Source organism: Alternaria hordeiaustralica (genome assembly GCF_023758085.1).
Source record: "Alternaria hordeiaustralica strain BMP 2776 chromosome Unknown scaffold_3, whole genome shotgun sequence".
Classification (NCBI taxonomy): Eukaryota; Fungi; Ascomycota; class Dothideomycetes; order Pleosporales; family Pleosporaceae; genus Alternaria; species Alternaria hordeiaustralica.
In genome coordinates, this window is record NW_026056775.1 from 1759749 (window position 1) to 1773953 (window position 14205).

The 14205-nt window shown below is 52.4% G+C and overlaps 5 protein-coding genes across 5 annotated transcripts; 3 read left to right on the forward strand and 2 right to left on the reverse strand.

Annotated features, from left to right (window-relative positions):
- Positions 1-54: 54 nt before the first annotated feature.
- Positions 55-2081, forward strand: J4E84_002737 (uncharacterized protein; the record flags this gene model as incomplete). The annotated part of the gene is made up of 3 exons (XM_049385356.1): positions 55-1519; positions 1568-1586; positions 1745-2081. The coding sequence occupies 3 exons, from the start codon at positions 55-57 to the stop codon at positions 2079-2081; spliced, it is 1821 nt and encodes a 606-aa protein (XP_049247379.1).
- A 3271-nt stretch (positions 2082-5352) lies between these two features.
- J4E84_002738 (uncharacterized protein) lies at positions 5353-5676 on the reverse strand (the record flags this gene model as incomplete). The annotated part of the gene is made up of 1 exon (XM_049385357.1): positions 5353-5676. The coding sequence occupies one exon, from the start codon at positions 5674-5676 to the stop codon at positions 5353-5355; it is 324 nt and encodes a 107-aa protein (XP_049247380.1).
- Positions 5677-8400: 2724 nt separating this feature from the next.
- On the forward strand, positions 8401-9645 carry J4E84_002739 (uncharacterized protein; the record flags this gene model as incomplete). Its single annotated transcript, XM_049385358.1, has 1 exon — positions 8401-9645. The coding sequence occupies one exon, from the start codon at positions 8401-8403 to the stop codon at positions 9643-9645; it is 1245 nt and encodes a 414-aa protein (XP_049247381.1).
- Positions 9646-9799: 154 nt separating this feature from the next.
- J4E84_002740 (uncharacterized protein) lies at positions 9800-10489 on the reverse strand (the record flags this gene model as incomplete). The annotated part of the gene is made up of 1 exon (XM_049385359.1): positions 9800-10489. One exon carries the CDS (start codon positions 10487-10489, stop codon positions 9800-9802), a length of 690 nt encoding a protein of 229 aa, XP_049247382.1.
- A 2228-nt stretch (positions 10490-12717) lies between these two features.
- J4E84_002741 (uncharacterized protein) lies at positions 12718-13609 on the forward strand (the record flags this gene model as incomplete). Its single annotated transcript, XM_049385360.1, has 3 exons — positions 12718-13270; positions 13328-13397; positions 13447-13609. The coding sequence occupies 3 exons, from the start codon at positions 12718-12720 to the stop codon at positions 13607-13609; spliced, it is 786 nt and encodes a 261-aa protein (XP_049247383.1).
- Positions 13610-14205: the final 596 nt, after the last annotated feature.

Here is a 14205-nt window from a genome sequence, read left to right on the forward strand (position 1 = left end):
TCGCCATTGGACTGCCAACCCTCTACAATTATCTACACACGTATCCAACGCGCCATGGCCCCGCGCAAGAAGGCTACCACGGTCGCCAAGCCCAGTAGCAAACCTAGCAAATCCAGCAAATCCAGCATTGCACCTCCCGCAACACCTCTAACGCCAGCAATACCACCTGCACGCGCACACGATGCGTCGTACCACTACCCGCTTCTTTTGGACGGTCGATCAGGTTGCGACGCGTTGTTGAGTTGGTTCCATGGCGTTGCGGAGACGCGTAGTATGCCGTGGAGAAAGAAATGGATTGATCCGGACGAGTACGAAGACAAGGAAGAGCTGGGACGCGTTTTGTCGAAGAGGGCGTATGAGGTTTGGGTTTCGGAAGTTAGTGAGTATATCATTTTCTTTGTGGTGGAGTTTTTACATTGGACGCGTGAACGCGGTGTCACGTGCTCTGTTCGCGATCGCGTCTTCCACTGGAGGCTTGAGGAAACTTTGGCTGACAACCGCATAGTGCTTCAACAGACTCGCGTGTCGACAGTGATAGCGTATTTCAACAATTGGGTCGAAAAGTGGCCCACGGTTCAAGATCTTGCCGAAGCGAACCATGATGATGTTCTTTCCGTATGGAAGGGTCTGGGTTACTACTCACGTGCAACACGTCTTCATGAAGGTGCGAAGGCTATGATTGCCAAATCTGCTGGTGCTTCGTGCGCACTCCCCAGTGGTGCTACGGAGCTACAGGAATTTCCCGGCATTGGAAGATATACCGCAGGCGCGGTGTCTAGTATCGCATTCGGTGAAGCAGAGCCTGTCCTCGACGGGAACGTGGCGCGCGTGCTCAGTCGACAGCTGGGTTTGTACATGGACGTCAAAGACAAGAAGGCTACCGATGTTCTTTGGGATATGGCTGATCGACTAATCAAACACGCTTCTAACTTTCCGGAAATACGGACGAGTGAGGTGCCCGGGCTGTGGAATCAAGCGCTTATGGAGCTCGGATCCACTTTGTGTACGCCGCGACCCAGGTGTGACGAGTGTCCTATTCAGTCGACATGCAGAGCCTACAGCGAAGGAAAGGCGTTATCTGACAAGCGCCAGTCGGCGGTTGTAATACCTGACATCGAGGACGCATGCTCTCTGTGTGCGTCGTTAGATACCGAAGACTTGGTTGCAGTTTCTGAAGACGCAACGAACGACGAGCCGCCACGAGCGAACAAAAAGAGAAAAGCCACCACGAAACAAACAAACACTATCTCGCAGTACTTCGCTATTGGAACGCCAAAGTCAAATGTAGAAACGGAAGACGACGACGATGATCTTGATAGCCCACCTGTCGAGGATTCCAAGAAGCGGAAGCTGCCGGCGCCTACTGGAGAGTCGAAATCTATATCCACGTACTGCTCACTATTTCCGAAGAAAGTGGCGAAGAAGAAGGCAGCCGAAGAAGACTGTGTGGTATGCATGGTAGAGTTGCGCTCGAATGACGGCAGCAGTAAATGGCTGATAGAGCAGAGGCCCGCCAAAGGTAAGCTTTGCACTACGATACTAAAGCACTGCTGACGGTTGCGTGAAGGTCTCCTCGCATCACTGTGGTACGTAATAAACGCATGCTATCATGGCGCCACTGCTGGGTGGCTGCTCGGGTACTGCCTAACGCGCATTGCCGTCCAGCATCATATCATGTCTCATGATAGGCCCATTGCTCGGCTTTTCTTATCTAGTGCTGGGGCGTACGCTGACCGTGATACAGGCAATTTCCGCAGAACACGCTGACTGCATCACACAAGACGCCTCAGCAGCGCAAGACGTCGGCGCAGCAATACATCTCTGACCTCGATGCCGGCGCCGCTGACATGAGCAAAGCGCGTTATGTTGCCAGCTTTCCGCCATTGGTCCATGTGTTTAGCCATTTGAGGCTGACCATGCATACCCATCAGTACAGGATCGACGCCGATAAGGCCGGAGATATCGAGCTTACATGCAAGGGCCCGCCCACCCGCAAGTGGGTAGACAGCAAAGCCATGGACAACGAGACTTTGTCTACTGGAATGCGCAAGTGCTGGGACCTCGTTTCCGAAAGTCTTTGACAATGTCGTCGTGAGGCACTTGCGATGGGTGAGTTGAGACAGGTTCCACGTGCGCGGTACCCCACGTCCCGTTATCTTCCGCCAAGCGATACACATGGCTGGCTTCCGCTTTCCGCCTCCTTGGCCATCTCCACTCCTCCTTAGTGTCCTGGGGAAGTGGAACGATAAGGAACGTTGAATGGCTCTCACTATACCGATCACGGCGAAAAATTCCTTCCCATGGCAGTGGTTCTGCTAGCGGGGGTTTGGTTGGCTGGAAACGAGGCGTTGCATATCATGTTATCCTGGGAAAGAGATGGTGCGCTCGTGCAACCGAGACGTGCGTAGGGACGAGATCGCTGGATATAAACGTGGTAGATCCCCGAGGGTTCGGTACTGTGAATTGCTCCGAGTGTGCGACTTTTGGTGCTTTACCGTACAACATATTGTCAATATGGCGGCCATTCCAGCCCCGACACCCATCACAGAATGGCCGGACTACGCTGTCGATCCCAATGGAGGAGACGTCATGACAACTGATCTCAATGCGCTCTACGACAAGGGCGATCTGTGTTGGATGCTGGTCAGCACTGTACTATGTTGGTATGCAAGACTTCCACATCTGCTGGAATCGAAACATACTGATCGCGATCAGGCAAATCACACCCGCCATCGGCTTCCTCTACGCAGGCATGCATCGCCGAAAAGCAGCGCTGACCATGATCTTCCAATCTCTCTTCTGCGCCTGCGCAGTTGGCATCCAATTCTGGGTATACGGCTATTCTCTCTACCAGTCACATACAACCAACCCTTTCCTTGGAGATTTGTCAAAAGCAGGTCTACACAATACACTCGCCTCACCATCGCTTGCGAACGCCGACATCCCTGATATACTCTATGCTGCATTTGGGTTCACTTTCGTTACCTGCACCGCGATGATCTTGGCTGGGGCGATGCTTGAGCGAGGACGCTTATTTCCTTCGATGCTCTTTCTGCTTTGCTGGACTACGTTTGTATACTACGTGCTAGCACATGCGGAGTGGAATCCTAGTGGTTGGCTTTACAAGCTTGGTGTTCTCGACTTCGCTGGCTCTGGTCCTGTACACATCGCGTCTGGTTTCTCTGCCCTGGCTTGGGCCGTTATGCTGGGGCCGCGCGTTGATCCGCATAAAGAGTCGCATCACCCTAGGATACCGCACTTTAAGCCTCACAGCCCTTTCCTTGTTGGACTTGGCACGATATTGATCTGGTTTGGATGGTTTGCTTTCAATGGTGAGTGAAGGCTGTGTGTCGAGAAGTTGAGACAGTGTACTGACAGTCTGTAGGCGCCTCGACTGCCAACCTCTCCCTTCGCTCCATCTACATCGTCTGCAACACCAACCTCGCCGCCTCTGGTGGCGGAATAGCCTGGGTCCTTCTGGAGTACATGTTTACGCGCAGATTCTCGATCATCGGCTTTTGTTCTGGAATCATCTCCGGTCTCGTTGGTATCACACCAGCCTGTGGATTTGTGCCTGTGCAAACCGCAGCCCTGATCGGAGCCCTCACCTCCTGCGCATCCTTCTTCACAGTCCGCTACAAATACCTCCTCGGCATCGACGAGGGCCTCGACATCTTCGCCATCCACGGCGTCGGCGGTTACGTCGGCGACATCATGACCGGTTTCTTCGCCGCACCCTACGTACCCGCCATGGACGGCGTAAGCAACACCTACGAAGGCGGCTGGTGGGCCAAAAACTGGAAACAGATGGGTTACCAGCTAGCTGCTGCGACTACATGCGCCGCATGGTCTTTTGTCGTCTCGGTCATCTTACTCTTCATCATCAACAGGATTCCTGGTTGCCATATCCGCGCGACTGAGGATGATGAGCTGAGGGGTTTGGATTACAAGTATTTCAGCGATGCTGATGGGGATATGGAGGTCCTGACTGGATATGGCCCTACGACTCCGGGTCGAGCGGCATCGCAGGTTGCGAGCGGGTCTGAGAGCCATCAGGATGTGCCTGTTGCAACGGAGAAACGGGATTGAGTCGAGCGCGCCTGGCGGTGCTGTTCTGCGCCGCTCGGATGGTTCGGCAACACATCGATGTTTCCTCATGTCTTCCCTGTTCTCCGATTGTACGTTCCGCGATTGGGTACGGCTCTGTAGACTCGTCTTCTTTTCTTCATGTATATTTCAGGTCTTGTTGTTGTCTTTCTGCTTCTTGTTCTGCAATTGAGATACCATTATTTACCCGCTTACCATCTTACCGTTCCTGTCCCGTTCCAACCCCAACTCGGGTATCGCCATCTCGCTTCCTTCATGTCTAATCCAATCGCTTGGCTGACGTTCATATAGTGGCCTCATCTGTGAACCAGCCTAACGCATCAGGTGCCGATATATCCAACACCGCGTTCGCCTCATTTGTCGCTGCGCCTTCGAACCACATAAACACCGAGTGCCCAGCCCAAGCCCAGCAATCTGAACGTATTGAGGATGATGACAATCACGGCAATGGCCATCAACTTCCTCGTCGCAGCGTTTACGAACCCACCCAATCCACTTATCACCCCACATGCGGAGCTCGCAGCCCAGCAGACATCATCCGGAAGTGATCCGGCGCTAGTCGGTTGGATCGACGCGACGGATGGACAGTGTAAGCTTCGCCTCGTCCTTCAGCAGATCCACAACTTCCTCATCTAGTAACCCGATTCCACTAACCCAACTACAACGCAGTCTTCGACCTCCGCTCCTGTGACTACACAGCCACCTTCTCAAACTCTCACACCTTGGCTCAATGCTGTGCACCCGACTCAGACTGCACATTCTGGTTATCATGTGGCTCTCCAGTCCTTTTGGCTGGACCAACGAGTGTGTTCTATGGTAAGAAGTACGGCGGTTGTGGTGCCGACTGTGGGTGCGAGTGAGGTGTAAGCTTTCTGGGTTGTTGGGCGACGAGTTTGGGGAGGGAGACTTTCACTGTGGTGAGGGATGTTAGGTATAGTATGTACACTGAGTTTTGTCTGGTTCATGTGATGTAACGCTGATGTGTTGGTAGCTGATGTCACGCAAAGTGTAAAGCATATTTTGGAGAGGTAATAGGATCGAGATTGATTACATCGCTACTACATGATAGACTCTATTCGACACACACACAAAAGCTTGTTCAAAGAGTGGATGAGAGTTTAACATCTGCTTGAGAACAAGAGAGTTGATCTTTTAACCATTTCTCATCACTTCCAATACTGCCGCGAGTTAGTCAGCCCTACTTTAGCGCTTATATTTTGGAAGCTTACTATCGTGTACATCTCTCTAGGCCTTGTAGTACGAAGCAATCGCATTGGCACTAGCCCCGTTGAAATTGTAGCACCTTCCCTGGGCGTAATCGAACGTCGTAGAGTCTACGTAGCCCGATCCGATGGCTCCGGAAGGGTTGCCGCAGCTGTCGGGCGCGAAGAAGTATGCGAATTGGTGGTTTCCTCCCCAGGTCGTGATCCTGAAGGATCCAAAGCCTTGTGGCCAGGCTGCACAGGTGTCGTCCCAAATGTTGACAGTTTGCTGGACATTGCCGCCGCAGTTGCGATCACCGAAGGTATCGATGACGAAGGCGGTTCCACTGGCAGCGAGGGCGGCCATGACGGCGGTGGTGGAGGCGATGGAGAAACGCATTTTGGATGAGAGTGGAGGTTTGCGGAGTGAGAAGGTAGTCTTGAAGATGGTAGATGCGGTTGAAGGAACTGTTCGAGTTGGTGGACGATACAAGATTACCAGCGGAAGAAGGTATTATATATTCCAACCGCTGAACTTTCTTTCAGCTTCACTTTGATTACTCGGTGTGACACTGCCTTCTTGCTTTCGTGGTCTTCGCGACCGGTGAGGTAGTATTGGCTAGGGTCGACGGTCTGAGGTTGTCCATGCTTCACCGACTCTCTCTCTTCAGTTGATACACGCTCATCTTCGACCTCATTTAGATGGTTTGCGAGCCAGGATGTGCTCAACCACCCGTTTCAAGTCGCTGTGTGCACCCATATAGGCAGGCTGTAGCGATTTTGGCCCCCTCAGCTCGGTTCTGATGGTTTTCTTTGACCAATACTTCCATGCGGAGTGAAGATGACCTTGGTATCACCGACAACGAGGATGATCTTGGGTATACGCCTACGTTGTTGTAAGACCAAGCTAACAGCAGAATAAAGTTCGGGGCGGAATGGGCGAACAGCAAAATAAGGTTCGAGACGAAATGGGCAGTGGTGGAATGTACGCGTAGAGGGCCGCGCCATGCAATGAGTTCACTGTTTAAGAGGTCATCAGGCTACCTAGGTACTTCTGAGGGCTGTACGCCCTTACTCACCGCCCAAACGAGGGTAGAGGAGGAATTACTACCAACTGCCTAAGTAATTAAGGACGAGATGGTGTTAGAGGCTACAACAGAGCACAGACACAATCCTAAGACCGTTTGAACACCATATCACGCTTTTAACATCGTGCTTACACCGTCTCATCCTTGATTGGTTGGTAGCACTTTCTACTCGACCCTATATGGCGCGCTACGGTACTCCGGTGTACGACCTGGGGTAGCTGATTGACAGCAATGCCACTGTTGAGATGAGTGATTTCGTTGCGCAAGTGGTAGCTGCGGGTTTCCAAGCTCTTGCAGCCTGAGGACAGCGAAAGCCTGAAAAAATACCTAGGGATTTTGAGCAACACCACCATTCTGCACTACAACGTTGCAAATAAATTTTAGGAAGAAACACTGTATATACTCTGCAAAGCTGCGAGTAAAATGGTCTTCTTATGTTTTTCTTTAGAGGCGTTGCAGTCGATGTAGAAGACGGCCTACCAGCTTATGTCCGGCTTTCGCTGTCTCGCTAGAGCCAAGGTTCCTCAAGTGTCCAAGAAGCCAAGAAGCCTCTCGGCCGACAGGCACGTGACGCCGAGTGAGCCCCTCCAGTCTCCTACATCACTGATAACCACGATACCGCGACACGGGCGGCACATCGGCCATGAAAATCACTTTCGCTCCGCAGAACCTCGCATCGCGGCCATCCCTGCCGCATTTCGTCATCGCAAGGCTTGGGATCGCTGAAAATAGCGGGCGCTAGGCCGAACGCAAGTAGCGAGTTCCTCGATCCACGACTTTCGGGAGAATCTCGACCCACGGCGAAGGTGCAAGCGTCCCAAAATACACATGGCATACCTCCACCTCCGCCACCGATACAGCAACCCACAGTAAACCATGACCAACACGTCTCGTGGCCTCAGAGCTCGTGTTTTCAAGCCGATCCGTCGCCGAGCAAAAAGCAACGTCATTTTTAATCTTTAACCTTTGGTCTCATCGCCCAAGCACAGTCAGACAGACAACACACGCCTCTGTTCTGTTGGAAGGCCCGAGAGGTGTAGACGCTCCTGTCAGCGATGCGAAGAACCGGGGCTACCCGGTTTGGCGGTTCAGAACAGCACGTTGGCAGAAGAACGGTTTTCTGGTTCAGGAGCATGATAGCGCGCATCTGGCAAAGGCCAGGGTCTCAGATCATTGTAGTGTCGATTGAACCCTGTGATTTCGCGCACTACGGACAATGATCTGACCACCACAAAAGCTAACATAACATAGTTTCTCAACACTGAGCTATGCAAATTTTCTCTCCTCAGCCACAACGATCCCAAGAGAGGAGCGCGTTGGACATGAGACCTTCAACGACTGCATACTCTCCACTCCGGATAACATCTGCAGCACACGAGGTGTCAACGGTTGCAGCCTTATCCTATCTCTCACACCTGATACGAGATAATGCCGGTGGTTGTAATGCCGACTATGCCGCACGAGTCATAGCGAGCGAACTGTATTGCCTCTCCTGTGCTAGCGGCGCCCTGCTAACCTGGAATGAACACGAGATCTGTGGATACACAATAGTCCAAGTTGCTAGGGCCGCAGACAGTTCGATTGAAGCCTCCAAAATACATGCGCTTGTAAGCATGCGCTCCTGCACGACGAGGCCGTTCGCCCCAAGGTCTTACACAGAGCCTCTGATGGTGGTTCTTGATACGGGGGGCTCCACAGTCAGTTCGGCATATCATGTCGCATGTTCCTGTTGATTGAGGCCTTTTCTTCACGCTCTCCATCACGCTCTACTCTTTGTGTAATACTTGTCCGTTCGCTCGGCCATCGACACTCGCTCCACACATCAGATCAAAGGGATATAGTCCATGCTATAATATCTTCTCTAATAATTAATACTCCACACTCTCACGACCTTCGCTACTAGATCTATCGATCTCTAATACCACTCGTCTATCAAATTCTGCGATTCACAGCGAACACGCAACGCCTTATTCACGAACTTCGATATGCCTTCCACGACCATCATGAAGCAGGGCCTCGCCACTGCTGTTCTTGCAGCTCTTCCTTTGGCTGCCCGTGCCCAAGGCACCACTCCTCCTAAGCTCACCGCAGCCTGTAACGATGTCGCTATCTTCATGGCCCGCGGCAATGACGCACCTTACAGCGATGGCCGTACCTCAGGTTTCAGAGATACCGTCTGCGCAAAATTCGAGGCTCAAGGAAACTCTTGCGATTACATGGATCTCGTCTTCGATGCCACTCTCGGCGTGGAGTTCTGCCCTACTATCCAGGACGGTGCCGTCAACGGGGTCAGGCAAATCACCGAGTACAACGCCCAGTGCCCGGATACTTTAATCGTCGTCAACGGTTACTCGCAGGGTGCCATGGTTGCCGGAGCTACTCTGAGTGGCGGAGGCGCCGATGCCTGCGACGTTGACACCAAGACCACCGGCCTCGATGCCAACTCTCAAGCTGGTCAGGCAGTCAAGGCAGCCCTTCTCTGGGGTGATGTCAAGCACACTGCAAACCAGGTCTACAACGTCCTCGACGGGGCAGACAAGCAAGCTTGGGGCCGTACCGGCTCTAACCTTGAGCGTTTGAACACTTACTCCTCCGTCTTGAGGTCGTACTGTGCCGGCGGTGACCCAGTCTGCGCTGGTGGAGATGACGTAGCTCAGCATCTGAACTACTTCGAGCTCTACACCGAGGAGGCATCAAACTGGATCGTGAGCAAGCTGACACCTCTCCTGGTCAAGCCCTCATCGGCCGCGCCTGTCAGCTCAGCTACTCCTACGCCTACCCCTGAGGTCTCCTCCACTGTCGCACCGGTCGAGACCTCAAGCACCGTCGTGGTACCAGCCTCCTCCGAGGCCTTGACTGTCAGCAAGGAAGCTGTTACCACCACGATGATGAAGCCATCTACTATGATCTCTTCATACATCCCCGTCACCAGTGCGAACGCTACTTCCACCGCAACCTCAGAGGCGGCTACCGCATACCCCATCACCATTCCTCACAAGCACCTCAACACCACCGTCCCGTACGGCAACTCTACCATGCATGCTTCCAGCACTCTCATGACCTCTGAGAAGCCCTACGAGACTACCTACCTACCTGTCGAGCCCTCTCACGCGCCTGTTGAAGAGTCACATGCTCCTGCTCCCGCTCCTGTCACCACCATGGCACCAGAGCACTCCGCTCCTGCTGCTGCTTGCCCACCAGCCACCGTCTACGAGACTGTCACCGAAGTTACGTACATGTACGTATAAACTGGTCTAGATCAGGGGAATTGGTTTGAAGGGAGAATCACGAGAGATATGTTAGATTGGATGTATATATTACCCTTCGTAAATGGAAAAACTTTCGTATAATCATGATAGAATTTGTTCTACACGGCCCTTATTTACATTTGATGATTCCTCCTTAGATTCCCAATGCCTTTGCAATAGCCTCTCCGACTGCTGTGGCACTGGTAGGGTTCTGCCCAGTGATCAAGCGACCAGAGATGGCGACCTTCTCGCCCCAAGGCTCAGCTGCCTTGACGAACTTGCCTCCACTCGCCTTGTTCAGCGCATCCTCGGGCAGGAAGGGTACAACCTTGGATAGGCCAACCTGCTCCTCCTCAGCGTTTGTGAATGCGGTAACCTCCTTGCCAGCAACAAGCAGACTGCCGTCGCTCAGCTTGGCATCGTAGAAGACAGCCGGTGCATGGCACACAGCCGAAACGATCTTGTCCGCCTCCCAGAATTCCCTGATGAGTTGTTGCGAGGTCGCGTCGTCGACGAGATCGAACATGGGTCCGTGACCGCCAACGTAGAAGATGGCGTCGAAGTCCTTCGCCTTGCCCTTGAAGTCGCTCAGCTTCTGGGTTGTCTTCCAGACCTGCTCGTTGTTCTTGAGGAAGTTGACGGATACATCGTCTTTCGCGGCTTCGACGGATGCGGGGTCGAGGGGTGATTCACCACCCTTGGGTGATGCTACCGTGATGTTGGCTTTGCTGTGGAGGACGTGGTAGGGGTGGGCGAGCTCGGGGAGGTACCAGCCGGTGGGCTTGCCGGTGTCACCGAGCTTGTTGTGCGAGGTGAGGACGAAGAGAATGTTTGGCTTGGACATTTTGAAGGTATGATGTGTCTGATTTGGTGAGTTGGTGTGTAGAGTCGTTGTCTTTAAACCTTTTATGAAAAGTTCGATAGCTTTTCACTGGAGAGTACCTTGTTCAATGTGACGACATGCGGGGTAGCTACGATGGAAAAGGCCCGATTATGCAGGGCACCGTCTGTTAGCGTCAGGGACGTCATCTTGAAAATTCACCTTTCCTGCTCGCCGAGTACAAAATACTTACAAATACTCCAGCATATGATCGGCCAGCTCTGACAGCTGTTGTGCGACATGCTGCTCCACTCCCCACCCAGATCTCGGTGCAGCTTACGTTTTGAGTAGAATTTGGACGACGATGACGTTTTGTCAGATCTAGCCTTCCTCTTTTTGTTCAGGACATCTCATTTGGGAGCATGCGCTGGCGAGCCCTCGGCGTCTCCGGGCAACTTGAAGGCAACTAACATCTCAATTGATGGCAAGACTGTATCGCAGATCTTTCTCCAGTACTAGCACCAGTGAGTATCAAGATATGACCCCTTCGCTTCACGGCTTATCGCCGAACAATCTCCTAAGTGACGTCGCCGACCATCTCCACTGGATTCGCTCTCCTCGATCCCACTCCGTGCCTGTCAGAATTTTGCATATGCATCTACTCCGCATTCTTCGAACTCAGGTTGTAAGTCATCGTACGTCTTGAGGTCCTTGGGTATGCCTTCGGCCACAAGAGCATAGTCAAACACCATGTCTGCGAGCTCTCTTGGTAATTTGAGTCCGACGACGTGGTACACTTTTCTTTTGGTCTCGGCATAAGCCTGGCGTTCAAATATACTATAGGCTGCTACCCATTGGACCTGCATACACTCGTCTTCGTGAAACTGGTAGTACCGAGGCTGAAATTCGTACTTGTCATGAACAGGACAACCAGGGATTTCTCTTGCCTGTTCTCGGATCAATCTACGTTGCCGAGCAGCATCGACAAATGGTATCGGCTTGCAGTAGGATTCCCGGCGATAGCTGGGTTCTTTTCCGTCCCAGCCATAAAATGTCTCAAGCAAAAAGCGGTCGAGATCGTAATTAGCCGCGACGCCGAGATATATCTCATCGTTGTGTATCAACTCCAGTTTCATGGTCATATACCACGCGGTTGCCATTCTCAAGCCGCGGACATCAGCATTAGCCAGATTCCGCATTATATGAAGCAGTCGTGGCAGAAAGATTGCGTCGAAGTACTTTTCCAGTCGCTTCTGGTCTTTTTCTCTTGTATGGTGCCGTTGGTCCCAGTAGAAATCCAAATCGCGAGCCAAGCACAATTTGAGGAAATGCAATGTGTGCCGGAACCTGTTATCGACAATGAGGCAGAAGACTTCAGAACTGACGGGACGGTGCAGATTTACAAGAGGCTTGAACTCCTCATCAGGCATGTCTGCGTTTGCTTGTCAGTGCGATGCAGACAATGGGAGGTGTGTACGAACCAGCCGAGAAGACGTCATACAGCGTCCAAGCCCGAAAACGCCGTCCATTGTCCACGTATGGACCTACAGGAAAGTCAAACGTAAAAGGATAGTTGTCGAGATTCCCCATCATTGCTGGGGACGATGCAGGACGCGTGAGTTGCGGAAGTGACGCGACTTCGAGCGCGCAGACGCGCAGCGACCTTGGGAAGCTTGGCATACGTAACAGCCCATGTCGGATGGATGGCTTCCTTCCGGTTACAACCTCAGCGGCGCAGTCAACACACATACGGTCAACTTAGCATGATTTATCTTCGCTCTTACCACGAAATTTAACTGATCGAGTCATTGCTACCTGCTCAAATCGTGTAGATGCAAACGAGCCATCCAACGCACTCGCGGTTCAGACCGAAAACCGCTGGGCTACCGCCCTCTGCCTCATGCAAAGATGGACCCATTGGGTATCTTCGCCGTCGTTGCGTGAACAAAACAGCAACGTCGGTTGAATACTCTCATAGACTGCGCTTCAAGCTTGGCAGTGTTACCTGCTTCTAGCGTTTGCGGATGGTCAAGCTTCTGGTTGGCCAGTTATCCAGCTGGGTCGCGCAAATAGCCCGATTCGACATCGTGTGCATCTAGATTGCGGGACATGTGGATAAAGACAAACTACTCACACTGTCTGTACGTATCCGCGAAGGCCACAAAGACAAGTATTAGGCATGTATAAAAGATGAGCTGTCAGGAGCGGTTTACATGGTACCTACCTCCAGGTGGAGATCATAATTCGTCGCCATGACATCTTTCGACAACAAAATTGTCATCATCACGGGTTGCAGCAGCGGCATTGGCCTCGCGACGACCCTCCTCTTCCTATCACAGAAAGCCCAAGTCTTCGGCATCGATATGTCGCCGTTCGACCAAGACCTTGATGTCACCCAGAAAGCGTTATTCACCTTCCACAAAACCGACCTTTGCAAACCCGGCTCAGCAGAAGATGCCATAGCTGCTTGCATCGCAAAGTACGGACCGAAGATCGACGTGCTGGCTAATGTTGCAGGCATCATGGATGGTTTTGGCAGCGCCGATACAGTCAAGGACTCGGAATGGGAGCGCGTCCTGACCATCAACCTCACAGTACCGGTCAGAATGATGGCAGCTGTGTTGCCCAGTATGAAAGACCAGGAAAGCGGTGCCATCATCAATGTTGGTAGTTATGCAAGTCTTTCCGGTGCAGTGGCAGGCATCGCATACACAGCCAGTAAGCATGGGCTTGTCGGTGCGACCAAGAACGTCGCATGGCGCTTTCGCAAAGACGGTATTAGGTGTAATGCCGTACTCCCAGGCGGTGAGTACCGCGTCTAGTCCTTGAACTCAGAAGATCTTATTCTAACAAGAGTTTCAGCCGTGCCGACCAACATCCGCTCGTCTGTGGTGAAAGAGGACGTCGATCAGGCTGCAATGGAAATGTACAAGTAAGGGCTTACAGCCCTTGATACCCTGTCATCGCTGACAAGCTAGCAGCCCCGTGCAGATGTTATGCCAAGGTCTCGAAAGAGACGATCTTCCATACGGATCAGTGGGCCCGAACGATATCGCACAGGGCATTGCATTCCTTGCGTCTGATGCTGCAAAGACGATCAGCGGTATTATGATGCCGATAGACAATGCTTGGTCGACGATATAGGAGGCGGGCTCAGTACTAAAGAAGCTGCTCGCTGATGGCGTAGCGCGGCGCTTATCCAGAGGACTCAGTCAACACAAGCAGTCAACACAAGAAATCTGGAGACTTCGCCGACAAGTTCGAACACGTAGTAGAAGATGACGGCCTATCTATCAAGTTAGTAAATGATAGCGAGACACGAACAACACTATCCCAAAGCAAGAAATTATCAATCAATGAAATTCGTTATCGCCTGCTGGGCAATCATGCCTCTCCGACAGCAACATCCAGCTCTCGCCGCCTCTTTCGTGCTGCCGCTCATCCGCGCAGCAACTCTGCCAAGAATGCCTCCGTCGGCTTCACATCGAGAACTGTTCCAACCATGCCTGCCTCTACTAGGCCTCAGTCTACAATCAAGCGCTGCACGGTCCTGACCGCTAGCTCCGCCTCGTTGCAACAACCACTAGTTCGACCTCGACCCAGCACAGACTCATCGGTGAAGCTGTTCAGCGAAGGAGTCGGCCTTCGGGGACTGCCAGGATGGTGACCAGGCTTCCAGCAAGTTTTGCGTACATGCAGTTCGCATGTTGACATACATCCAGGTGCTCTGGCGCAGATAT